Genomic DNA, 27,973 nt, shown 5'->3' on the forward strand with positions numbered 1-27,973 from the left:
CTGGGAGATAGTATATAATAATAATAATTATTATTATTATTATTATTATTATTATAATAATAATTATTATTATTATTATATTATTATTGTTCATTTTGGAATGTATGAGATCATAAATAAAATGTATTTAAGTATCTTGCTTCGCAGACCACGGAAATATAATGCCAGTACCGGTAGATTGAACCACACAGTGCAATACACAAATGTATATAATAATATTCAAAATTAGTAAATGGATAATGGATGTGCCTGTACAGGATAAATATATAGAAACTTCTTAGCACTGCATGACACAACATGCCCTTTGATCCCTTAGCAAGCTGAACAGCAGGAAAACCTGCCATCTAATGCGGAAGAGCAAAAACTGATTTTTCAGGTCTTCAGAAAAGAGTCGGCGAGTTTCTGCAGCTGTGGCCTGTGCAGTATTTAAGGTAAGAAGATGTTGGTATAAAGACACAAAGTTCTGCTATTTAATAATAATTTTAAAATAAAAGTATCCCTAAATTACTATAATGATTGCATGTAAGTATATGACTGTTGTTATATTATAGTAATGAATATTACAACCTTTAAACGTGTGTTACATTTTATGATTTGTTTGTGTTCTGCTCAGTGTAACGTTCATCAGTTCTTAATTTGCCAGAACAAACTGTATAATCTTAAAGATGATACCAAAATATACGAATGTTACCATCTGCAGGGCTTTCCATGAGATATTTACATTTATTATACAACTAAGCTATTATGCAAAGATTGAACAATAGGTTGATTTACTTTAACCTGCGGGGTTTCACTTCTTCATGACCTGCCGTATTACAGACTTAGATTATGACATTGTTTAGTTGGAATTCATTTGCTTCATTTAGCTTAATTCATTTGTTTTATCTATCAGCTGCTCTATTGTTTATGTCAGATGGGGCCATCTCCCTGCAGTATATTGGAATAAATGTCTTTTTTTTTTTACATAGGAACAAAAAGAGAAAAAAATAACACTTTTTCCAAATTCAGTTTCCTTTTTTTTTTTTACTTTGGCACAGCGCAAGCTAGTCGCTTATAAGATAATGTAATCAGATAGCTCTCTGGGGTAGAGTAACACATAGGGGCTCATTAGGAAAATGTACAGATGTGTCCTCAGTCAATGTTGCTGCAGTCACATTAAACAGCTCTTCAAGTCATGCTTAGTCCCGTGAAAGTTTACTCTTGCCGAGCGTCTTTTCATGCGTAGATGATAGCTAAAGACGTGGTAATGTAATATAATTACACACGAATACATTAGCAAAAATGCCCATCAGAACTTTTATCTCTTCAATGTGCTTGACCTCTAGTGCATGGATTTAAAAAAATAAATAAATAACATAGCCCATGCTGATTACTCCTAATGTACTGGGTAAACAGCTTGAGATACCCCCAGGAGTGTATCTATAATGGGTGCAGGGTGTACACCCATATTATCTCAAACTTACTTCTCCGAGGCTACGTGTCGGCTGTCTCGGCGATGCTCAAAATGCCGGAAAATGGCCACCGCTGCCATTTTTCTGGCGTTTGGCGCATGCGCAGTGAGGAAATCGCCGGGAAAATGGCAGCCGCGCCATTTCCCTGGTGATCTGCACATGCACAGTAGGCTCTGGGCACACTCTAGTGTCCAGAATCTACTGATGCTGCGGAGGTCGGCCAGCCAGTCGCATCAGTCAGCTGCCGGCCACCGTGGAGAGAGGAGGGGCTCCGGACGGGGAATGCACACGGGCATCCTCCTCTCTAGATACCCCCACAAAACCACATGCAGTAAACCATAGTCACACTGTATCAGTGAAACCTACTGCAAGAGATACAGGGGTCTATTTACTAAGCAGTGTTATGAGACAGAGTGAAAAGTGATAAGGTGCCAGCCAATCAGCTCCCAACTGCCATCTCACAGGCTGTGTTTGAAAAATGACAGTTGGGAGCTGATTGGCTGGCACCTTATCACTTTCTTATCACTTTTCCCTCTGTCTCCTAACACTGCTTAGTAAATAGAACCCACAGTAGTGGACCTAGGTGTATGGAAAAAACATTAGAAAGGAGGGCTCTGCTCGCAAGCGGTTACTGTACGTTCTAGAAGGGAATTTATTGTAAGTTGAAAACACATAATGTTATTAATTGACCATAAACTGTTATTTTGCTAAAGACACCCTGACACATTTCAGATATTACTTTTAGTGGTGCTAAGTCCTCCATATACACCTGCACAGCATCAGACATAAGAATTGACTTTTAATTAATTGTTTTATGGATATTATGGATTTCATATATATATATTGTGTTTTTTTTTATATAGTAAAAACACTTTGCTGACATCATGAGTATCACGGATCCAGTCCCAATACTTCTATCAATTCTTCTATGTCTTTTTGTGGCAATTTTTTTCTATGGACGCAAAAGAAACATTTATCACAATTTTCCTCCTGGACCTAAGTCTTTACCAATCATCGGAAACCTGCACCTTTTTAATATGAAGAAACCTTATAAAACCTTTCACCAGGTAACCTAAACTACAGTATATTAAGCCTGTTAGAATGAAGGAATACAATGATGTATTGTTTCTAGATAGGTATAAGAATGTATATATGTTTATTTGGGATGTAATTATGATCCCGGCTGTCTGGATGACAGCGTCGGAATCCCGACACCAGTCAGAATCCTGGCCACTGACATCCCGAAAGTAAGTATTGGGGTTGGGGGGAGGGTTAGGGTTAGGGTTAGGCACTAGGGGGGAGGTGTTAGGGATAAAAAGAAAAAAGCAAATTCTCAAGGCACTTCTATAACTCCTTATGTAGATAAGAGAGGAAAAAATGAATTCATACATGGACACACATAATTGATTGTGGTTTTGTTTTGTTTTTTGCTTTTGATTTTGATCTCGATATTGTATATATAGTTTTTATTTACTTCTACAATAAATTGATTTTACTGAGCCAACAACATTCTATGTGGCACACTGAATATAACGCATATACACACAGAGGTCCACACACCCCCACTCACTCACCTGCTGATTTGGACAGAAGAAACAAGCAGAGAAGGACACCATGGGTAAGTTTATTCTTATCACCTCTCTGCACACATTGGGCCTGATTCAGACCCACTCGCGAGCGGCTGTCCGCTTGCAAGTGGGTCGATGGTGTGCACTGCGCATGCACACGACGGAGGGAGCTCCGTCGTGCACATGCGCGAGACGCGACGAGCAAAGGACTTTCCTTCGCTCGTAGTGTCTGATCAAAGGGGGCGTGCTGTCGATGTTGATTGACAGCACGCCCCCTTTGGTGGGCGTGCCGGGGGCGTGCCGCCCGGACGGAGGCGTTTCCAAGGGAACGCCTACCGTCAGAAGCCGGCCCCACTGACATCACTAGTGATGTCAGTGGGAGTGATTTTGGCTCTGATAGAGCCAAAATCACTCCTGGCCTTGCGGTTGAGAAACTCAACCGCAGGCTTCTGCTCGCAGTGGCGATGGTCGCGATGGTCAAGACCATCGCGACCATCATCCTGCACGCTCGTATATGCTGTGGGTGGTGACCCACAGCTATACGAGCGTCCCGGAGGACGCTCCATATTTATGGAGGTGGGCCCTGATTCAGAGCGAGCGCTCTGGTCAGAGCGTCTGGCTCTGAATCTGGGCCATTGTGTCTATAAGAAAGTGATACTGTTCCTATCCTTATTACTGAAGGTGCTGATTTTTGGAGTGGAGCTGTGGAGGAGTATTTAAGGTGGACCCTGTGGACAAATATTTTGAAAGAACATTGTGGCAGGAGTTTTTCAATCTTGGGATTTATATAAGGACATTGATTAACCACAGTGACTTCTGGTATTATTATACGAGACTCTCTTATCATACGAGACTTTTTTTCTTAATTGGATTGCTGTGGGACTCACAATAGGATTAGAGTCAATGGAGTTGTTTGGTACATGAGACTGAATTTCATTACAAGATTTATACAGGATTAATTAATTGCATTTCGACTCATATATATATTAACGTCTAAATCATATTTATATTTATATACAATATTAACAGATGAGCGCCGCATGTTTGTATATATTCTGAGCACCAGCATCCTGACCACTGACATCCCGATGGTAAGTATTGGGGTTGGGGGAAGGGTTAGGGGTTAGGCACTAAGGGGAGGGTTAGGATTAGGCTGTGGTGGGGGAGGGTTAGGTTTAGGCTGTGGGAGGAGGGTTAGATTTAGGGGTAGAGTTTGTATACTTATGTGGTTGTGTCGGGACTGTAACCCAGTCGGGATGCCGGCATCGGGCTTCTGAGCACCAGCACCCTGAGTGCCGACATCCCATACCCAACCTGTTTATTTTAATGAATTGTTTGTAAGGGTTATAACTCTGCCTGTAGGGGGGAGATCAATCAAATCTTGAAAAGAGATAAAGTGGAGAGAGATGAGCAACTTCTCCACTTTATCTCTATCCAAGAATTTACTGTATATACCCCCCCCCCCATTCTCAGTTACTAGTGTTAGTAGATTATAAAGTGTCACATCCTGCTTGAAAGATTTTCAGTTACCTGATTAAATAAAGGTCGTGATTTAGATATCCAGAACATCCAACCATAAAATAATGTAAGAATCAAGCAGCACAAGAGGGAATTCTTTATTTGAACATTTATGAGTGGTCTTAAAATGATTGGATAGGGCCTGTGTTTCCATGCCTTTCTTAATGTTGATAAGATTCATTGGAATCCAGAATGTAAAGTCCAAACGGAAGGATAAAGATTTAGAGGGTAATCTCGCTAGAGCCGAAATTAGGTGGATCTTTAACCTTGACACGCTAATACCAGGGGGTTTAAATGCCGATTTCGAGCTAAAGTGGTTTTTACATTGAAATTTTAGCATGTTGATTTTATCATATAAGGAACAGGTGAAGATGTGATATCTATTTGGAATATCACCATAATGTTTTTTTATATACTGTTTTTTATACTGTATTTTATTATAATGTATTTTAATTATTAGTACATAGTGCACGTGTATTTATTGATATACACATCTGCACTAAAAAAAAATGACCAAGTAGTTTACCTGCGGATTCAACCATTAATACTTAAGTATGTGAGACTGGAACACATACGATATATACATTTAAAACCTCTCCAATCATGCCTGAATATTTTATTTGCGGAACTAACTATCAGCACTTAATCCTAAATATGTGTTCCAGGAGATTGGAACACATTTTGGAAATTCCTGTATGTGACATACCAGCAACAGTAATTAGACTTCCAGCTTGCGTTCCACTGGAATGGAACGCGATCCCGGAAGTTCCGGTACGTGACACACTTCCGGCGAGGCGCACGATCATCACATTGGATCTCCCCGCGGGCTGTGTGCCAAACCACTGTTCCCAGGGTTGGCGCATATAGCTCCGTTAGAGGGGATCTTCATACACTATATTTAATCAGTTTGAAAACATTTTAATTCACCGGATAATGGGATCGATGTCACATCTGGTTGGATCATGTGACCGGAGTAATGTAAAATAGCTCCAGTATAAAAGACAGGTAAGGTGCGCCACTCATTGGACCTTGAGAAAGAATACAGATTGAAGCACGTTGTTTGGGAGAGGCATAATTCACCATTAGGAGGACAATGGGGGAAGTGAAATATCGCACTTCCAGTAAGGTACTTGGGTATATTTTTGGAGGCTGTTCCGGACAGCTCTTTTTGAAACTATGGCCCTCATTCAGAGGCGGTCAAAAGAAGCGATCGCTCTCTCTGAATGAGGGCGGCCGCTTCTTTTTTTTAGTGTTGCCTCCTGGTCGGTCACTAAGCTGTAAATTACCACCCACAGCTTAGCAACCGACCAGGTCGATGGTCGCGATGGTCAAGACCATCGCGACCATCGGGGCTTGCGACGAGACCCTAAGGTTGGGTCTCGGCAACCGCAAGCCCCAGGGAGCTTCCTGCTCTGATCGAGCAGGAAGCTCCCCACTGACATCACTGCTGATGTCAGTGCGGCCGCCCACAAAACAGCAGGCGTTCCTTAAGGAACGCCTCAGTTTGTGAAACCACCCTCCCCGCCACGCCTACAAAACGGGGCGAGCTGTCGATCAACATCGACAGCCGCCCCTTTTGTAGTGAGCTCCGGAGCGAGAGAAAATCTCTCTCGCTCCGTGGCTTGCGCATGCGCAGCGCGGCCGCTGCACGTGCGCAGGGCCTTAACATAGACCCGGTTGCGAGTGCTCAGCGCTTGCGACCGGGTCTGAATGAGGTCCTATATCCTTCATAACAGCTGTACCTGGAAAATGTGATTTTTTCCCCTCACTCTGGACTGTGTGCATATATTTTATGTTTTTATTTTTGACCGTGTGTGTTATTTGTGTATTTATATTAAGTATGAGGACTGTCTTGGGGATAATCACTGAATTTATTTCTGAAAAGGTTGGATAAGTTTTAATATTCAGAAATCTAATTGTGACCCAGCAGTTTCATATTTGGTAGAGCTAGAAGACATAGGGCTTGAGTCGGACACAATGACGATTTTCACACAAATGGTCAATGATTTTCAACTGTGCATGCATCCTACGGATTGTGTGTACAGAGTTTCGGTATTGATTGAGAAGCATGCTCTCAGAAATGTTTTGGGCATTTCTGGTCGGTGACTGGGTGGTGGCTATTCCACGTATGGAGATGCACATCTTATGGGCGTATTATGGCAGTGTCGTAGACATGTTGCAAAACTGGTTGTGAACTCAGACGTTTAGGGGTCTAGCTATCAAACAATGAAAAGTGTGGAGAAGTGAACCAGTTGAGAAGTTGCCCATAGCAACCAATCAGCTTTGAGGTAGCATTTATCATGTACAGTCTAGCATGAGACTGGTGCAAGTTTTGATGGTGCATCCAAAAGTTGCATCGAAAGATGTACCAAGTGGGATTGTAGCATCTAAAGATGTACCAGGTAGGATTGTAGCATCTAAACATGTACAAAGTGGGTGCCACAGTCCTTGTACATTCAGACACACAGATGTGCATCAGGGAAGGCATTATAATAGTATTAGCATAAAGTTGCAGACACAAATGCAGCCTGAGACGCAAACATGAGACGCAAACACAGACATCACTGCCTCTGAAACAGGCCCATAGTAACAACTAGATGAGAGATGGCATCTGGTTTACCATTTTTCATGCCAGAGACATTCAAATTACATCTGGTAAGGAATTGGGACAAACAATTTTGCCAAGGGAAGGCTCTTTTTTTACACCGTTGAGTGTCTCAAGGCCTGTACACAACTAGACAGTGTCTAATGTGTACCGACCTCGTTAGCGACAGGACTTGGCAGGGTGCCGGCATCGGCAAATGCATACACACTTGCCGATGCCGTCAGCAACGAAGAAACGGCGGGGGCCATGCTGAATTTGGCAGCATGGCCCTTGCTAATGATGACGCCCGTCAGACCTGCATGCAAAGTAAACAGTAAAAGTAAGTCTACAAAAATGACCATTAAAACACATTTTGATAAACCTGTGTGAGTTAAAAGAATAAACTACAAGCACCATAGACTATGGGGCTCATGGATGAACGTCGGGGATTTTTCTAGTAAAGTCTGAATTTCTTATTGCACATACTCACAGGAAGACCACTTAGCTCCTTACAACTAAAATGCATCCACTTGAACATACTGTATGCACATATATGTCCTTATTCATGCATGTGTCTTTTCCTGTGCACAGTCGTACACAAATACACCTAACTAAAGAAACCCCCCTTACATGTACAGTATGTTACTGCAGTCATACATGTGCACGGAATCAGTGCTAAATACTTTTGCAGTTCTAATATTGGAGAAGACATGCCTTGTGTGCAGTACATAATCACACATGCTTATATGCTTATATGGTATAAGGACAGGTCTCTGCTCTATTACTCCAAAGAAGAAATATTATTGTCATATTGTTGCTTGGATAGTGGAGTCTGACAAAAGCCCAAAGAGATACAGTCTAATAACAGTGTTTAATAAAAGCTTCCATCAGCCACTTATGTTACTGTACTGTATGTTGCATTTCAGCTTTCTGAGAAGTATGGCTCAGTGTACTCTGTACAAATAGGAGAGGAGAAAGTGGTCGTCCTGACTGGATATAAGACTGTGAAAGACGCTCTTGTAAATCACGCAGATGAGTTTTCTGGAAGACCAAAAGTGGCACTTTTCAATGATGTAATTAAAGGACACGGTAATCATTATTGTATTATTTTTATTATTATTATGTTTGTTTTTTTGTACATTCATTTTGAATTTGAGATTGCATGTCATTCTCCCATTACAGATTGCACTGAAATACAATCAATCTTCATTTTGATCATATGTTGATTTTCAATCCTTCTCTTAACCCAGTGGTTCCCAAACTTTCTTCAATCACGGTGCCCTAGAGTATCAGGATTTTTTTCATGGCACCCCTAGGCTAAAAGTTCCTTACAGAGAAATTCTGCAAAAATTATTACATTTAGTGAATTATGCTTACCTGTCATCCGTAGGGTTATATATATGGTGGTGGACAGGGCTGTGCTACTCTTTATCCACATATTTTATGGTTGGCAGACACCAGCATTGGTCTTGCCTCTCATATTGACCATAAATAATTTGATTCAGTACTGGAACACCAACCCGCGGCACCCTTGCAGGCGCCCTGCAGCACCCAGTTTGTGAACCACTGTCTTAACCCATTAACTCATCCTCTGATTATACATATATAAAAAAGGGTAGATGTATCAAGCCTTGAATGCAGATAAAGCAGAGAGGTTGCCCAAAGCAACCAACTAGATTCTAGCATTTATCAAGCACAGTCTTTGAAAAGACAGTTAGAGGCTTAGGGGTCTAAGCAGTGTTAGGAGACAGTGTTACTTAGTGTTACTAAGCAGTGTTAGGAGACAGAGTGAAAAGTGATAAGAAAGTGATAAGGTGCCAGCCAATCAGCTCCCAACTGTCATCTCACAGGCTGTGTTTGATAAATGACAGTTGGGAGCTGATTGGCTGGTACCTTATCACTTTTCACTCTGTCTCCTAACACTGCTTAGTAAATAGACCCCTTAGCTCCGAATGGGTTAAGACAGTGGTTCCCAAACTAGTTACATAATTTTTGTTTACCATATTGTACACCATGCACCCATTCTTTATTTCTATCTTACTATCACCCTGCATGCCAGAAATACTATTATAGCCAGCGGATGAGGGAGAGCACCTAAAGTGCCCAAACTTCCTTATCCTGGCACCTCACACTCAAGGCCACCCTCTTTTGAAATTAAGGGGCATATTTAATTAGCGTCGAAAAGCCATTTTCGGCGCAAAAGTTTCGCTGATGACGTTATTTTGCCAGGCGAAAACTTATCCCCGTATTCAAATCCAAAAGTCTTTTCGCGTATGTGAAAAGTCAATACAATGTAATAGGCAAAAAAGATTTGCCTCTGAATAGGTGGTGAAAAGAAGTGCATTTTTTTAATTTGGGGTGCAAAGGTAGGGAAACCACCCAGAACCCTTAAGACAGTCCCACAAAGGTTAACTGTGTCAAAAAATCCCTAAAAAAAAGTAAGGAACACCCTCTCATTTTGGGGGCGAAAAAGTACAACTTCAAAAACTAGTGTAATAAGGTTCTGGGGGTGCTCTAATAAGGGGTCAAGTGTTTTTTGGGATTGCAGATACTTGTATGAGGGAGACATTAAACTTTTTTTAAAACACCACTTTTCATACTTTAAAATATGCTAGCACCCATTATTAGGTACCCCAACTTTGACAGGACTACTTATTTTCACCAAAAAATACTGCTTAATGCTATTCTTCACCACTTATGCAAAGAAGCTAATAACAGGCAAATGACAGCACTTAAGTACCCAAAATAGCTTCCCTAGGGTTAATCGGGGAAATCTATATTGATCCCCAATGTTAATGCATCTTTTGGTGGGTGTCAGGCTGATTTCCCCATTTTTGACAGCACTTTTTGCCTGTTTGAGTTTTGCCAAGACTCGTTTTCGCGTCCTTTGAATTGAATAGGGCAAATAGCGGGTACACGCATGAAAGTTTCCATGAACAAAACAGGCGATGTTGGAGAAAAGTACGGCATGCAAAAAAGTATTGCGGGTGTGAAACTAATTGAATACGGGCCTAAGTGTTCCTTAGAATTTCATGATATGCATATTAATATTTGACAGTAGAAAGGAATTATAGCTGGTCAGAGTATTTTGCCATCTAAAGATCTTTATACTGGACCACCCATTGGTTACCTAGTTGAACTGCTACAGATAGTACAGACTATAAACTTATTTGCCTTTGAAGGTGTTTTATTTTCAGGTGATTGGAACAGCAATGGGTTCAGCTATGGCTCCCTTGTATGCAAACACCTTTGTGCATTTCTTCAATTCTGCTTACAACCAACACATTCTCATCTAACATTGTTACAGTACATAGATGATATCTTCCTTACTTGGACTGGATGTGTTACAACCTCACTGACAAAGATCAATGACATTACTACTTCTGAATGCCCTATAAAACGTCATGAAGTCAGAATGAGATTCACTTACTAGATGTAAAATTATGTCTCGAGGATCAACATACTGACCCCTCTGTACTTACCAAGAAAGTAGATGTTAACAATACACTGTTATTCACCAATTTTCAAACATACAATTACAAAAAAAATGGTCCATCCAGATCTCAATTCCTTAGAATTAAAAATGAATTGTTGTTATTTGATAAAGCTACATGCAAGGTTTTACTGGTTCCCGGTGATAATCTGTTGATCCTGAAGTGGACTGTTGGAAAGCAGGATAAAATGCCTTCCCTAATGTTACCAAATATAACTAAAAATCAGAAGGTATTACAAAGCAATGAAATCATTATGAACACTATGGAAAATGATGTCCTTACCTTATGGGTTTAAAATTTATAAGCGGTTAGAACTTAAAATCAATTCTAATACACCCTTTACAAGATACTTCTAAGGATACCTTTCTCTCAAAACTCACTAGTACCAATAATCCTGGCTCTTTTAAATGCATAAAATATTTAACATGCCAATCTACAGTATGCTGACACACAAACCCTTTTGCCATCCAGAACACAAGTATCCATTAATAAGTAAATGTACTTTCATTACTAAGAGGCATATGTATTAAAGCAGTTATTGTGATAAAATGTAGTTTAAAGGCTTTTTCGTGTTCATAAAATGAATTGGGCTATGAGAAAAATGTATTCCGTAAATGGGGAAGGTCTAACCCCCACAATGGCACCTGACAATAGGCCTGATTTACAAGGCACAGAAAAGACTAGTGTGCAAGTGTTTATTTATCACAGTAGTTCCACAAGAACTTGATTTCTGCAAATACAATCAGCTGTGTCACTTAGAAAGACTTGCTACACCCCATTAGGATCATTTATATGTATTTGTACTTTAATATGTATTTATTGATATTTCACAATTGTAACAAAAGGTAATTCTCCAGGATTATTCTTTGTCTTCCTTTTCTTTCCTCTGAGATAAATAAGAAAAAAGTGGAATAACAGAATACTTTTAATGGGTTGCAATTCTTTAAATCATAATACCTGTTTGGAGTTTCCTGTTACCCTAGAGCAGAGGTTCCTAAACTCTGCCATTGCAGTTCAGGTTTTAAGGCTAACCCTGTTTGAGTCCCGATGGTTAAATCAAATTGGCTGAGGTACTAAGTCACCTGTGCTCAAGCGTGGAAAGCATTAAAGCCTGGACTGTAATGGCAGAATTTGGTAAAACTTTGCACTAAAGGCATTACATACAAATACAAAATAGAGAGACTCTCATAGATACTGGGTGATTACGGGAGTATAAAATGCAAAGCCATTGTGAGCAGTGTGGGTGCTTCTGCTCCACCATAGAAGTGATGTGCCCCCACGGGCATTGAACCCCAGACACTGCTACACTGCATTTTTAGAACTCCCCTCCTCCCCCCATTAGTAGCTTGGTGCTGAGCTTAGACATTGTAGCTTTGACATCTCAGTGTACTGTAATACTGAAATTTGGGAGCAGTAGTCGACAGGTAGAAAGCTGGTTGTTTCTTCTCTATGTCAGAAGCTGGCACTCCATGTTAAGGTACCTTTAGGAATTAAAAACATTGGTTGAGTGAATTGATATCAAATGGATCAGCTTCAAGGTAGCATTTATCAATTACATTCTATAAAATGATGGGTAGTTGCTAATTGTTTGCTATGGGCAATTTCTCAGCTGGCACACTTCTACACTTGTTTCACTGGTTGATACATCAACCCCTTAGTGTTTCACAGTGTGTGCTTCCTCACCAATGGCGCCCTTGGTTCTCTTTAGCACTGGCCCAGGGCAAATGCTAGTGCTAGCAGTAGATTGGAATTACAGTCGAATACAAACATTCAACAACTATGATTTATGTTGATCATTTACTAGGTAAGAAAAATAGTATTAACAAACTAAAATATTGTAATAAGTTTTTATACTAGATTTATCCTATTCAATGTAAACACACCTGACTGTTCCCCCATAATAAGGAGGTGGGCAAATGACACACAGGAAATCAGTAGTAGACAGGAGTGTTCTTCTGTGTGCTCATGTGCTATGGAGCTGCTCTTATACAAAGCACAGAGGTTATACCATCATTGGAATACACAGTTGATCCGGTATTGATCTACAGGTTGACATTATTGATGTTAGCACACGGCACATGGTATTTTTTATTTTCATCCAATTAAAAAAGTATTTGTTATTTCCACCCAGGACTTATCTTTTCTGATGGTGAAAACTGGAAAGTGATGAGACGGTTCACTCTTTCAACTCTACGAGATTTTGGGATGGGCAAGGAAACCATTGAAAATAGAATTAGTGAAGAAAGTGAAAATTTAGTGAAAAAACTGAACTCCTTCAGAGGTGGGTAACTGCCTTTATTAGACTTTTTCATCTTTTTCAATTATCAAATGCACCTTACGCTTTGTTGTTGTATAGAAACCTTTAATACTCATTCCTGGTGCGGGTTTTTTGCTATTCTATTAGGTCCGTGTTTTGTTTTAAATAACACACCGGGAGGTATTTTTTTGCGCACCTCCTGAGCAAGCGTGATTTTTCCTGAAATCGATGATTTCAGGAGAAATCACCGGGACTTGCTCTGACACCCCCGCGGCACCCCCCCCTGAGGACTAATTAAGCAATTGAAAGTAACCAATTAGCTTAATTAGTCCTTAATTACTTACCTTCTGCAGCGCTGTCTTCTGCATCTTCTTCATCCAGCGTCAGGAGCCGGCTCTTCTGCAGCAGCGGTGAGTATGTCAGTATGTGTGATGTGTGTATGAGTGAGTGTGTGTGTGCATGAGTGTGTGTGTGTGTGTGTATGAGTGTGTGTGTGTGTCCCGGTGTCAGTGTGCCTCCGCAGTGCTAGTGTGGCCCCCCCGGAATGTGCGCTGGGAACTACATATCCCAGCAGCCCTTGCTCCTCCCACCAGCCCCTGGGAATCCAAGCAGCCCCCTCTCCAGTAGGAAGAGAGAGGGGAGGCCGCCGGGAGCCGCGGAGACCCGGGCAGGTAAGTGACTTTTTTTAAAAAAAATTTATGCGGCGCGTGGTATCCCGCGGGTATCGGGAGCGTGCATACCCGCGGGATTCCAAAATTGGGCGCAAGGGGTGCAAGGTTTTAGCCTCGCTAAACCTAACGCCCAATTGAATATACCCCCAAGTGTTTACTTCAGTGGTTTTAAAACACCCTGGCATTGCCAACACAAAAAGGATCTTCCATATTCATTAAGGGTTAATTTAAGCAGTGCCTAAGTAATTTCATTGGCATGGTGGGTAAGATTTATAGATCATTTTCATGTGTGTTAGTAAATTCACATTGCATGTCATATACCCATATTTTATTATTAATAGAGATGTGAAAACCACAGCCCTCCTTATTTTGATTTTGATCCTAAAGCCGACTTCATGCTTCAGTTTTGTTTCTGGCAAACCACTAATTTCAGAATATAAAAGAAAGAATATACACCAAGTAAACCCAGAAATGAAATGTTTTGAGAAAATCAATTTGTATCTTATTCTCAATGTAATAGAACATGTGTGACATGCAGAGACATGCAGAGGGAAACCAGCGGTAGTAAGAAAGGTACACCAAGGTGGGTCAGGAACAGAAGTGAAATGGCTTGAGAAAATTGATTTGTCATGTTTCATTCTCAATGATATACAGCATTAATGACCTGCAGAAGCATGGCAGAGGCAGTAATAAAGTGTCATTTTAGAAAAGAAAATCCACCAAGGTGAGCAAAGCCCAGAAGTGAAATTGGTCTAACAAAGGCTATTCATATTTCCTTCTCAATGTTATACCGCATGTGTAGTATGCACAGGGATAGCGGTGGCAGTAATAAATGGTCATTTTCAAAGAGAAGATACACAAAATTGTACCAAGCCCATAATGTAAAATAGTGCAAAAAATAATTAGTATTAGGCCCTTCCACCTTATGTTGTATCAAAAAGGAAGTGCATCTCTTTTCAAAACAAGACCTTAAACAACAGGATTATTTGGAATAACAATTGGATTATTTGGAACCCCACAAATGAAAACACTTTGGCTGTTGCTTGTTGGGATGTAGAATAAATTTAACTTTACCAAAATACTAAAGGGCTTTAGGCTAACAGTAGTTATCTTCCTCAATGTTAAACATGTCACCATCCTAATCATCATCATGCTCATCACTGATGTCAATATCAACATCACACAATCTTAATTAATTTCCACTGGGCACAGAGTTAGAGAACCTGTTTGTAATTGGCAGTGTTCCACATACAATTTGAAGAATACTTTTGGTTTTATTTAACAATTTTTGTGAGTAGAGGCTACGTCCAAAAATTTTGAGAGAATTTTAGCACAGACTGGAACATTGTGAGCGAACATTGTAAGAAGCTTACGATGATGGCTCACAATGTTCCTGGCTGTGCTAAACACTCTTTGAGAGTACACACTGGACGGTGGGTAGCTGAAGTACACCATACTGTAGATAGATTGTATAAAGGGAACCAAAATGCATTTTTTTCCTCCCAGAATCCAAATGGACTGTCTGAGATTCTAATTTCTAATTTTGCACTAAAGTAAAGTTATATAAAATTAAAACATGGTAGAAGTGTCAATATATATGGGTATTTCTTTGAGGATGACCAGATGTCATAATAATCTTTCACATTGGTGTGCTGTTTTGAATCATCATCAGACTCTTCGAAAAGGTAATTACTTCCTCTGTCAGTAACATTTGCTGTAGAAGCTAAAACAGGGGACATGACACGTGCAACTAGAGCTGACAACTTGCTCACAAGGAGCTATTTGCATCTCTTAAGATCAGTGTCAGTTAGAAAGAAAGACATTACATAAGGACTTTTACCTAGGATAAAGCATGGTTGTCAAAAATCTCCTGGCAAAGCATATACATTACTTGATCACAAGTCCAACATCTTTAGCAGACTCATTTACTTCTATATACTTCATCAGCTGCTCCAGCTGACTCTAAAATAGTTTGATTAGGGGCATGACTCAACTCTGACAGTGTCTCAACTAGAGATGTGCAGGCATGGATTGGTTTGGATTTTCCTGCCAAGTTTGTATTTTTCCTGCCAAATTTTGGGTCTCAGCAAAACCTCACCTTTCATGGACAAACATCATCTTTCATCACTTTTGTCCATGAAAGATGACGTTTTGCCTCTTTCTGAGGCCCGAAATTTGGCGGGAAAATCTGAACCAATCCGAGCCTGCACATCGATAATACAGATAATTACGCAGGTATGCGTCATCGTGCGCAGGTACAAAGGCAGCAGTGGGCGCCTTTATGCTCAGGTGATCTTTGCAGATATTATCATATTTTTGTGGCTGCAATCACATTAGCGTCCATCTCTGAATAAGGCCTTAAATGCTAAAAATGGACAGAAATTTTAAAGGCCTCAGACAGCATCTTTTGCGCGGATTTTCCTTTTTTTTAATGGAATTCTGAAACACCATGCTAATTTTGTGAGCAAAGCATGGTACAGGTTGAAATCCACTGAGTCATTGGCGCGGTATTGAATTGTATCGCCCCCCCCCTACACGGCCGATAGGAGCTATTCAATTGTTGCTCCTGTCAGGTGCATTCAGCTGCCGGCACACCATTTCAGCTCGCAACCCCAGGGGGATGTGAGCTGAAATGGGCAAAAAGTGGCCTGTTTGGGTGCCCAAATGGCACTTTTCGTGATCAAGCCCATAACTTTGGTTGGGGGAGCCGTTTTATGCGGCTAAACCCAACCACTAGTGCGATAATATGCAACAATAACAATAGCAATCAATAACAATTGAATACAGACCCCATAATGCACAAATAATGTTGGCTTCCGGATCGAAAGTGAGGAATCCTGAGGGCAGTCTTAGTGGGGTGAGCCATTTTGATCTGACATTTCTGATTTTTTTTCAGCAGATTGACACAGATACAGTATGTTTCTTAGTGAAGCCAGCAATACAGAGATTAGTTTGTCTATGAAGTTACATTACTATAACATCACACGGTAGGTGAGTAACAGGGATTTCAAGATAACAGAATGACATACATGGCAATTACAAATAAGCAGAATGAAAATGAATGGGTGCTATTGCAAATGAATTGCATGACAGAAAGATAAATTTGGCACAAGACATAGAGGGCAGACAGACATGCACACAACAGTTATGCAGAATGAGATAGAAGGTCGCAGCTTGAGAAAAGCACATACAGAAATAATTCAGGGACACACAATGATGATGGTGAGTAAACAGATGTGAGACTTAAGGAAGAGGAACCTTCCCATGAGAAATTACTAATGGAAGGGGAAATAAAAGAAAATAGGGTTAGTGGTACAATAGTCATATTGGGGATTGCTAAGGTTTGCCTCATCAGTGCAATGGCATTGGTGGTGTGAAGGCCTGAGCGGTGCAGAGGCATGGGTGGTGTGAAAGCCTGGGTGATGAAGAGGCCTGGGTGTTGTGAAGGTCTGGGAGGTGCAGAGGCCTGGGTGATTTGAAAACCTGGGAGGTGCAGAGGCCTGGGTGATTTGAAAACCTGGGAGGTGCAGAGGCCTGGGTGGTGTGAAAACCTGGGAGGTGCAGAGGCCTGGGTGGTGTGAAAACCTGGGAGGTGCAGAGGCATGGGTAGTTTCAAGGCCTGGGTGGTGCAGAGGCATGGGTGGTGTGAAGACATGGGAGGTGCAGAGGCCTGGGTAGTGTGAAAACCTGGGAGGCGGAGAGGCCTGGGTAGTTTGAAGGCCTGGGTGGTGCAGAGGCATGGGTGGTGTGAAGGCCTGAGCGGTGCAGAGGCATGGGTGCTGTGAAGACCTGGGTGATGAAGAGGCCTGGATGGTGTGAAGGCCAGGGAGGTGCAGAGGCCTGGGTGGTTTGGTTTGAAGGCCTGGGTGGTGCAGAGGCTTGGGTGGTGTGCAGGCTTAGGTGGTGCAGGGACTGGGTGGTTTGAAGGCCTGATTGGCCTGCTTTACTTGCACAAAATCAATATAATTCTCATTATCTTATTCAAGTTCACCACATTCATCATCATTATCTTCATTATTAACAGATGCACAATTATCCCCCACATCCTGTGGCAAATTAGCAATAGTAACATCCTCAATTTCTATGTCTCAATCGTCATCACTGCTACTCATCCTAATAGTTTCAAATAGTAGAGAAATTGTGAAAGGCGGCTGCTCTATAATGCATTCTGGGCCATAACTAGTGGCAAGAGAGCGGTGCCGCTCCCAGGATACAGTGCCTAGGAAGCGGCACTGTCGCTGCCCCATGGCCAGGGCTGCTATCAGAAATTGTGGGGCCCAGAACTGACAAAATAGGCAGCCTCACCCCTAGGGGGAAGGAGCAAAGGTGTGCAGAACTGTGGATAATGTGGGTGGAGCTACAGCAGGGTGGGACATCATTTGGTACGTAAACCATTTTTTTTTTTAAATTGTGAAAGTTTGGGCTGTGGGGGTGGGTGTTGTTATAACATGCCAATGTATCATATAACATGGAACTATATAAATACAGAAATATAGAAGAGAAACATAAATTCACACACACACACACACACACAAAACCAGAATCCATACTAAATATATAAGGAAAGCCACACTGATTCTACATATACGTATAAATTTATGTGGATCCTGCTTTACATATATATATATATATATATATATATATCCTGAAGAAATCCAGCTTTAATTGCACAAAAGACGAAATGCGTTGAGGACTGTGGGTGTACCCCGAAAGTTTTTAACCAGCTACTATCAGATAAGCTTGTTTGAACTTTTCTAAATGTAATTCTTCATTTTTATGTGTGTGTTGTGTGTACTGGAATTAAACATTTTTGGAATTTACTACACTATGAGAGTGTTTATCTCTCTTTTTTAATTCTATGGTTGGAGTACATTGCCATTCACTTTTGGATGGTTAAGGGAATCAACCCAGTGAATTCAGGAAAAGGACCTATAACCCAATGCTTGTTGTTTTGGGGTGATGTGGTACGTGTTTAATTATTGAGAGTGTCCCGCTTTGTAAATATTACTACACTATAAAGGCTCTTGTTCTCACCCTTCTGTTTTTCATATATATTTGAATCCATAAGGAAAGACGGTGAATGTGCTGCTCTGCTTACCTAGGTGGGATTCAACTACCCAGTACTGATCATATACCATATATATAGAATTTTGACTTTTTTTAAATATCTGAGGTGCAAAATCTGCCATCTTTTACTGAGAACCAAGTGTTACCTAAGAATATCAATCGTTCCAGTATATTTGAGATCAACTGTAACTCACAATATATATTCCTTTATGTGAAGGCACAGAGATTAACCCCTGAAGAAGTCTCCAAGGAGACGAAACGCGTAGGGTAACTGTGATTTTCATCCTAATTCAGTGACTACACCACTACGAATACATGCTTTAAACCTAAGGGTGAATCATCCATTTTCAAATGTGGAACCTAATCAGCACCATCCAAAATTGTATTGGTACTGTACAAAATGTTTTTTATTGTAATAAATTGTATTATGTTTTTATAAGGGTGACAACAGCTTTTTGTCCACAAACTACATATGTGAATGTTTTTATACTTCAATAGTTGTATTTTGAAGTGTTTACCCAGAACGGCCTTTTCTTAATTCTCCAGTAAAAACTGTAAAAGTTACTTGAGCGCTCTCTCACAGATGTTTACCTATATATATATATATATATATATATATATATGCCTAAGTTGGGACTTTATGGCATCTACAGAGCTTGTCCATGGCTGCCCTCCTCTGTAAACTACCTTGTGCAGTCACTGCTGTGGTCTTGGCAGCTGTGGTGGGGGATTCTGCTCTATGCAGAAGGCGGCTCTGAAGTCCAGCAAGGTTCACGCTGCACCTGGGGCTCTATGTTCTATCAAAGCCTATTAGCTTTTTCCTGAGAATCCATCTACATGGATTCTGTGACTGCTTGGCTCCCATTTCCCCTTGCCAGGACTTTGGAGTTCTAATAACCATGGGCATTTGCATCCCCGGCTGACAACGCTGCATGGTGCACCCATTTCCTGCTTCACTCAACACATGGGCATAGTTGATCGTTTTTGGAGAGCAGTACCTGGGACTTCATGGGGCACTTCATTGACCTCATTCTGCATTGTGCCTCCTGTATGATGATGAAGGGGTACCAATCCCTTTGTACAACCTACCAGAGCCACTGTTATACAGGTGTCACTGCCAAATACAGTGTGAATCCAATTGTTGCAGTGTTGAGTTTGAGTCCTGGTTATGACAGTATTTTGGTTAAACAAAGGAGGACATGACTGGAGGGGAGATGGCCAGATGGAGGGGGAGTCGGGTAGGGAGGAGATAGGGGTGGCCAGGAGATGCCAGGGATCAAAGAAGAGGAAGCTACAGGTGCAGCCGAACAGCGCCCCCTGCCCTGCCGTGCCCTGTGCGGCACATGTTGCACCACCCTATTTATGGTCCTGTTTCCAGGTTCTGTTTCCTCTGGTTACTCGGTCATCGCTATCTGTTTCTTGTTTAGTTTGAATACCTGTTTCCCCTTATAACTTATATCAATATCATTTTATTTGTATGCACTGCCATCTAGTGGCCATAGGTCAGCAACTCTCTGTACCTGTTTCATAACCACTATTGCAATTGCACCTCTCCTTTATAGTCAAGGACACTTGCTAGACAGCATATTTCAGGCTATCCTTAGGTGTTCCCTTACCTGGGGTACCCCTTCTTTTACCCTATAAGCACAGAAGTTCAGGTGGACCTTTTACAATTTTATGGTCTTGGTATGGAAAGATATTTAGATAAGACCACAACCTCATGTCATTCTGGTTCTTCTGTAGCCACTAGAATGGCTAAACAATGCCCCTCTTCTCAGAAATCTACCACCTACCACATCTAACCCTTCTTCCCTGCCTCAATTGTCCCCAGTTGAAGATACTCCGGAAGACCTCACCCTCCTGCCTCCCAGTGGGTTTCTCAATTCCCTCCTCTGCTGATAATACTTAAAAGGCCATTAAAATGCTGATGCCCTTATTGATAAATGATTTGAGGATTTCCACACTAGACTTGAGGCTTCTCTGACTAATATTGATTTTAATACGGCTGGGATTGTTACCCTGGAACAGCAAACTAGCGGCACCATAGATTGGGTGCATGCTTTATAAGCAACTATCCAATCCACATCCAAGAATTTGGATGACCTTCAAAATAAAAATAGATACAGTAACCTGCACTTTATTGGCATCCCAAAACTGGTGAAGAGTCCACAGATGACCGAGTTCATTTGTTTATGGATCACTCATGCCTTGAGTATTCATGAAGATGATTACATACCTCAGATTGAAATAGCACACCGGGTTGGTCCTGAGTGTCATGACCGGGATGTAGACTGAGGCCTGCTATTTCCAATTCCTTGATTTCAGGGCTAAGGAGAACATTTTGGCTGCATTCAAAACCTCACAATCTTTAACAGTTGATGATCAGAGGATTTTAATATTCTGGGATTTTTCGGTGACACTTCAAAAGAGATGGGAATTTTCAGAAGTTTGTGAATTGCTGATTGATCAGAAAAGAAGATTTGTACTGGTGTGCCTGTCCAAATTGAGGCTGATGGAGAATGACCAGCCATTAATATTTACTGACCCCCAGAACGCTAGAGACCATTCTGTTGGATGTCCCTAGCCCTCACCTTCTCACTTTAATTATTAAGCAATAAGGTTTTGTTGGTTAGGCTTAACTCTTTTTGGTCGTTTTCATCTAGTGACTGCTTATTTTATGTTATTACTATTTGTGTCACATGTTTGTGCCCCTTCCAGTGTCCATGTCCATTTACATCAAGAGCATCCGTCCTGTAGTGAGATGGGATCCTCTGACAGGTTTGGTGGAATTTGTCCACCATATTATTTATTACCAGTTATTTATATAGCGCACACATATTCCGCAGCGCTTTACAGAGAGAATATTTGGCCATTCCCTGCCCCCGTGGAGTTTACAATCTATGTTCCTTACCACATGCTCACACACACACACACTAGGGATAATTTTGTTGGGAGCCAATTAACCTACCAGTATATTATTGGAGTGTGGGAGGAAACCAGAGTACCCGGAGGAAACCCACGCAAGCACAGGGAGAATATACAAACTCCACACAGTTAGGGCCATAGTGGAATTTGAACCCACAACCTCAGTGCTGTGAGGCAGTAATGCTGACCATTACACCGTCTGTGCTGCCCATATAAAATTGTTCTAGAATATGTTCTCTGCATTTCATTTCATTATTAGTTGTACTCTTGTCACCTGTTTATATTTGCTTAAAAATATGTCATTTACTGTTGCAGGAAGTCACAGGGTGGTTCCTTTTCCTTGTTGCAGCACCCCCGATGTAGTGACCACAGGGCCTGTATCAGCACGGATCGCTATTGCTATCGCGGCTGCGATCACGCACGCAGGCCTGCTGCGAAAATATGCTAATGTTTGCATTCGCACAGCCAGCATAGAGACTCCCACTAACGCTGTCTCACATCTGTAATACCTCACAGTCCTGCGTAGAAATCCATAACATCGAGGAACATGGGACCCTCATGCACAATTACAGCAGCTCTGACCTTACTTAATGCTAGGGACGCTGGTATAGAGGAGCCTTGACGACGGCCCAGCGCTTATTCATATATTTGCAAATGTATGTAAACCAATACCTCTGAATTTCTATTATCATGTAGGATTCAAGTATTTTTGATTTATCTGCAGTGTGCTGGGGGGCAATTTTCTTTTTTCTGTCTTACTCATGAATTGCAAGTCTCGGCACGCGCAGTAAGTACTCAAGCTGCATATGCCGTCGCAGTGGCTAACTTATGCACACCCATGTAACGGTTTTCAAATGGACTGGCACGCCTGCTTTCTCCGACCACTCCCCCCCCGTCACTACCCCCAAATGCTGACCTCACGTTACTCACTCTGCAATGGTTTCTTTCTGCTTGAGTGATTGCAGTGTAATTGCATGCTGCAATGTATATGCATGCGCAGTACGCACCTTCGACTGATCTGCGTACACGGTTGCAATTGCGATCCATGCTGAATCAGGCCCACTGTGCTTTCATTGAGTGTGTTTCCATTGCCCATGGTGGAATGGGATTGAAATGCCGGCAGCTGTTAGCCACCAGTTTAAATCTCGACAGCGGATGCCCGACAGGATCAAGATGCCGACTGGGGCAGGTAAGTACCCTAACCCTCCCCTGTCCTCCCTAACCCAAACCCTCCCTTAGTGATACCTAACCCTAACCTCCCCCCCCTAGTGCCTAACCCTAACCTCCCCCCGTGGGTTTCTAACCCTAACCCCCTTTAACACTCCCTAAACCTAAGCCTCCCAGGGGGGTGCCTAGCCCTAACCCTAACTTCTCCCTGGGTGTGCCTAACCCTAACCCCACTAGACTCCCTAATCCTCACCTCCCCCCCCCTCCCGCAGCTAACGCTAAGGGCTCCCCAGACTTACCTTCGTTCGGGATGGCATCCTCAGCGTTCCTTGAATTGGGATTCGGATAGGCGTTGGTATTTCGACACCTAACTTCAATCCCTCGCCGGCATTCCGATATCGGGTTATGACTACATCCCGCCCATGGCCTCTCCCATATACATTAATACACCCATAATCCCTCTGCATTTCAATTTAGAGTTATGGTACTGTACATTGATGACTTCAACACTCCAGTTAACTGTAAGAAAGTCATCACACTCCTTCATAGACACCATCCAGCCCTGGTGTTTGTGCAAGAAACCCATTGGGTGCAATTAGATGGCACCACTCTCAGGGCTCATTGGAATGTCTATCGACCTCTTATAAATCAAAATTGCATGTAGTAGATTTAGGCTGCACAGCACTTGACTTGGGGCCTGATTCAGCAAGGATCGCAGTTGCTAATATGCACGCAATCGGGCGATTAATTTGCACTGTGCATGCGTACACATCGCAGTGTGCGTGCTGCAATTGGGACTGCGATCACAGAGGCTACGCAGACCCATAGCAGAGTGATTGACAGGAAGTGCCATTTGTGGGAGGTGGCGGGGGGGTGGTTGAGTAAACGCAGGCGTGCCAGTGCATCTGAACGCCATTGCTTGGGCATGCACAAATTATCCACTGCGTGGCCATACGCAGTGTGAGGCCTGATCGCGTGCTTGGCTGTTGGCAATTTCTGAGTATGGTCATGGCTTGTGCAAGTGTGCGTTTTTAGGTCCGATGGTACTCAATTGTACCGATGGTTTCGCTATGCTGCTAAGTATTACGCATGTGTGTAAGGGGAAGTGGGCTACCCTATATTAGGCTGTGATCGCAATGCATTTGCATAACACCACTGATATTAGCAACTGCGTTGCGTGCGCATTAGCAAAATAGTGATCCGTAGTGAATGAGGCCCTTGGTCTTTGATCTGAGGGACATTTTAATGTATGTGGGAATCAAAGGTAGAACATATTCCTTAGTAAACATCTACAGTATGCTCACCTGGTCCATTTTTTTCAAATTTGGCTCATTTCACATTATACACTCTGATATTGGTGATTTGAGTATTGATAAGTCTCCCTGTGCCTCACAATTGGTGGTCCCCTCCTGGTACCATATCCATGATCTTAAGATCTCTGCGATGGAGTCTATTTATCAAGCAATGAAAAGTGTGGAGAAGTTAACCAGTGGAGAAGTTGCCCATAGCACTTTTCCACACTTTTCACTTCTTGATAAATAGACCCCTATGTTTCAATTAAGTGATCTCTGGAGGTTGCTTATTATGACAGACGATCCATTAACCACCCTCTCAGCGCCCATCACACCTTATCCTGCATAGACTACTTCTTAGTGACCAATTCATTGGTTTCTCAGGTGAAATTGACTTGTATTGGGGATATTATAATTTCCTACCACTACCCAGTAACTCTTTCCCCATAGCAACCAATCAGATTCTAGCTATTATCTTCTAGAAGGTGCTAGTTAAATATTAAGTAGAATCTGATTGGCTGCTATGGGCAACATCACTTTTCAAACTCACTTCTAAAAACTCTCACTTTAGTAAATTTACCCCTAGAAAACGTGAGACTTTAGCAGTAAGCTCTCACACTTTTTAACCTCGGCCTATGTAAAAGAGTCCAAGAACAAAGCAATCTTATTATTATTATTATTATTATTATTATTATTATTATTATTATTATTATTATCATTTATTTATATGGCACCACAAGGGTTCCACAGTGCCTTACAAAGTACAGAAACAAATGAGCACACAAGACAACAGTTATTAACAGTACAGACAATGCAGGACAAGTACATGATTTATAAACAATGCTGCATAACACCTAAATAAGCAGCAGGGTGTCAGTAATCAGTTTTAGGTTCTATTGTAAATGAAAGTAAAAGTAAGGCAAGAAGAAGCACGTGAGGAAAGAGGGCCCTGCTCGTGAGAGCTTACATTCTGAGGGGAGGGTCAGACAAACAGGGGTGACACAGATGGGCTAGATAATGAGGAAGGAGCATAGAGTAGTGGGTTAGGATGAGCGCTGGAAAGCATTGAGGAAGAAATGGGTCTTGAGGGCCCATTTGAAGATTAAGGGCCAGGAAGCCAAGTGATTGAGGAATTTTGCAGGAGCAGTGGTGTCAGAGGGGTAAATCCAGGGTTTGGTGATGGCAAGGAGAATCAAGGCATTGCAGATGAAGTGCTCATGAACGGAGACCAGTTTATTATAGACAAAACTGGCTTTCCAGAGGGAACAGGAGAGAGGGACAGAGTTAAGAGGCGAGAGGAGAATGAGATTATTAGGGTTGATGTAGTGTGGAGGTGATATTGATCTAGAGAAGGGGGATAAGGAGTGTGGGGTTATGTGGCTGGCTTCTGAATGAGGAAGGGTGACAGCAGGTGGTGGGTAAGGTGGAGGTTTAGTGTAGTGTGGGGGGGAAAGGATAGGTATCTTGGAGAAAAGAGAGGGTGAAGGGTTTAGTGGTGGTGCTGCAGGGCCATGGTGGAAGAGAAGTGAATAATACTGGAGTTGTGGGAGATGCAGTTGAGAGACTTATATGTGATGAAGAGAGACAGAGGAGGGGGAGAACGTAGAGGGGACTATGGATGGAGAAAAGAGGTGAAAACTGGTGGTAGAGGAGAAAATAATGTAGCAGCTGAGTGAGGGAGGAGTAGAAGAAAAGAGACATCGTGTAGATGAGGCAGTTGAGGGGGGGAAGTCAGTAGTAGTAATGAGTGTGAGATGAGGGAGCAGTACAGGTAAAGGTCAAAATCAGATAAAAGGAAGAACAGTGCTGGTAGATGTAAAGGCACAACTACAATAGTATATTATAACCACAAAAGGAGTATAGAGCTGTTAAAGTAGCAAGACTTGAGAATTAGTATAAAGTATGAATATATATATATAAAAAAGGTATAGGTGTGAAACAATGGTATATAGTACAGTGGTATAAAGATAAATTGACAGTGGTATTGGAATGATTTAAACAATGTAGAGAAGAAACGCAAACATACAAGTATTAAATGTTCAGTAAGCAGGTAGTTGCTTGCAATGCTGAAGCAGGGTGTTGGCAAAAGGTGTGTCCAGGTTATAATGGAAGCTGGTGGCTGAGTAGCCGGGTTTCCAGAAGCTCAGAAGATCCTTTGTTTTTTTTCCAAGTTATAGAGAGTTCTTTTAAAATGTTGTCCTCCTGTATACATCCTCCAACGTTACCGCTGTCACTCATAGGGGAAGGTAGCCTGTAAACCATAACCTTCCCAAGGAGCAAATACATTCTCACGGAGAAGACTTCCGTCTCCCTGAGAATGGGTATATATCTATAGGTGACATGACCAAAATCAGTACTCTGTGGCATCAATGATTAACTGCCGCCTCTTAAGTTGAAATAAATATTGGAGATGAGGATAGAAGGGGGATATATATCATCTATGTTCCCTATGTTCCAGAAACAAAAGCAAAAAACACACCCAATATCATATCCAGATAAGGTCCAATTGTATCTGTGTATGACACCCTCATAATAAACAATGATGATATGTCATCATTGTTTATTATGAGGGTGTCATACACAGGGAACCTTGGGAAGGTTATGGTTTACAGGCTACCTTCCCCTATGAGTGACAGCGGTAACGTTGGAGGATGTAGAAACCTCACCCGGCTGTTTACGGCGTCCGTTGTCGCCTGTTTAAACATTACATTGGGAAATCCTCAATCCTAGGTGATCTACGTAGGCTCACGTGATTTTAAGAATCACGTGACCAGGTTTCACCTATTATGACGAGGCACTCGGGATACCCGTAGGCGTGGTAAGCTACGAGTGCTCACGTTGATGGAGAGATCACATGACTTACATGTGACCTCCTGTGGTGCATTCCCCCGCCAGCATCAGATGCTGTTTACATTAATTAGAGACCGGATATAAAGGGGGTAACTTCTCTAACACAGACACGGACCCAGGAGGAAGCCCTCAGGGTGAAACGCGCGTTGGTCTGTCAGTGGGAATACCGGAGTGCGCACATCCGGATCCTGGCATAGCAGCAGATGATTCACAAGACATACTTTATACTCAACCTGTTGGTAACGTTTATCTACCCTATCCTTCTTTCCTGTAGCAGTCAGCAGATAGTGAGGGTTATCCTCACCAAGGGAATCACTCCCCCATATCTGCAATAGGAGTGCTATGTATCTTGTTCCTCCCAGTAGGGCATCCTGCCTTATTCACTAAAGCATTCACTGCAACACATTTGGATTGCACATGCTGCATGAATTCTGCTGGGTTTGCACAGAAAAGAGGCTATTCCATTTTTCATCCTACTATCTATAAGTGTGTATATACCACAGTTGGGTATTTTTTCAGATACATTGATTTAAGTGAATATTAGTATTACATGATATATTATGGAAGCTGCTACTGATATATAAATGTGTAGGGCAATGACTATTTTTCAAAACTAAGTTTGCCACATATACACATTCTGAATATTGAAATATTTTCACCCGTTTACTCACAACCTGCTCTTTGAGATATCCTTTATATGGGGATTTATTTTTATTTTTACTCTTCCTCTGTCGATTTATCTTTCTGTACTCTCATCAGCTTCAATCTCTGGGAGCTGACAGCAGATGCAGGGAATCTTACAGATCACCTGCATTGAAGTAGGTAACTCTCATTGATCACCTCTACCGACGGGCATGTGACTAAAAGCAGATTATCTCTTCATTTCAACACAGGTGCTTTTCAGAACTAATCTATCATTCTATTAAGGTCTTTATGCGCTGTTGAAAGAATACACATTTTTTGTATACTCAAGAGATATTTGGTGTCTACACAAAGTATCTACGAAGCTGGTATTATTAACTATTAATTATGACTCTCTTTAAGCTTATTATTAACTAAGCGATTGTGATCATACAGCTCTGATTTATGACAGCATATAGCAAACATTGACGAAATTGGTATTAATTAT

General features: G+C 41.7%; 1 protein-coding gene across 1 annotated transcript in view; it reads left to right on the forward strand.

Annotated features, from left to right (window-relative positions):
- Positions 1-358: 358 nt before the first annotated feature.
- LOC148533769 (cytochrome P450 2C5-like) overlaps positions 359-27,973 on the forward strand; it is an 89,683-nt gene continuing 62,068 nt past the window's right edge. The window contains exons 1-4 of the mRNA XM_088467250.1: positions 359-431; positions 2,315-2,518; positions 8,048-8,210; positions 12,747-12,896. Coding sequence (XP_088323376.1) covers positions 2,336-2,518; positions 8,048-8,210; positions 12,747-12,896 — 496 coding nt within the window. The 5' untranslated portion in view covers positions 359-431; positions 2,315-2,335. The remainder of the gene's footprint in view (positions 432-2,314; positions 2,519-8,047; positions 8,211-12,746; positions 12,897-27,973) is intronic.

Source organism: Taudactylus pleione, unplaced genomic scaffold, assembly GCF_031769625.1.
Source record: "Taudactylus pleione unplaced genomic scaffold, aTauple2 ptg000070l, whole genome shotgun sequence".
Classification (NCBI taxonomy): Eukaryota; Metazoa; Chordata; class Amphibia; order Anura; family Myobatrachidae; genus Taudactylus; species Taudactylus pleione.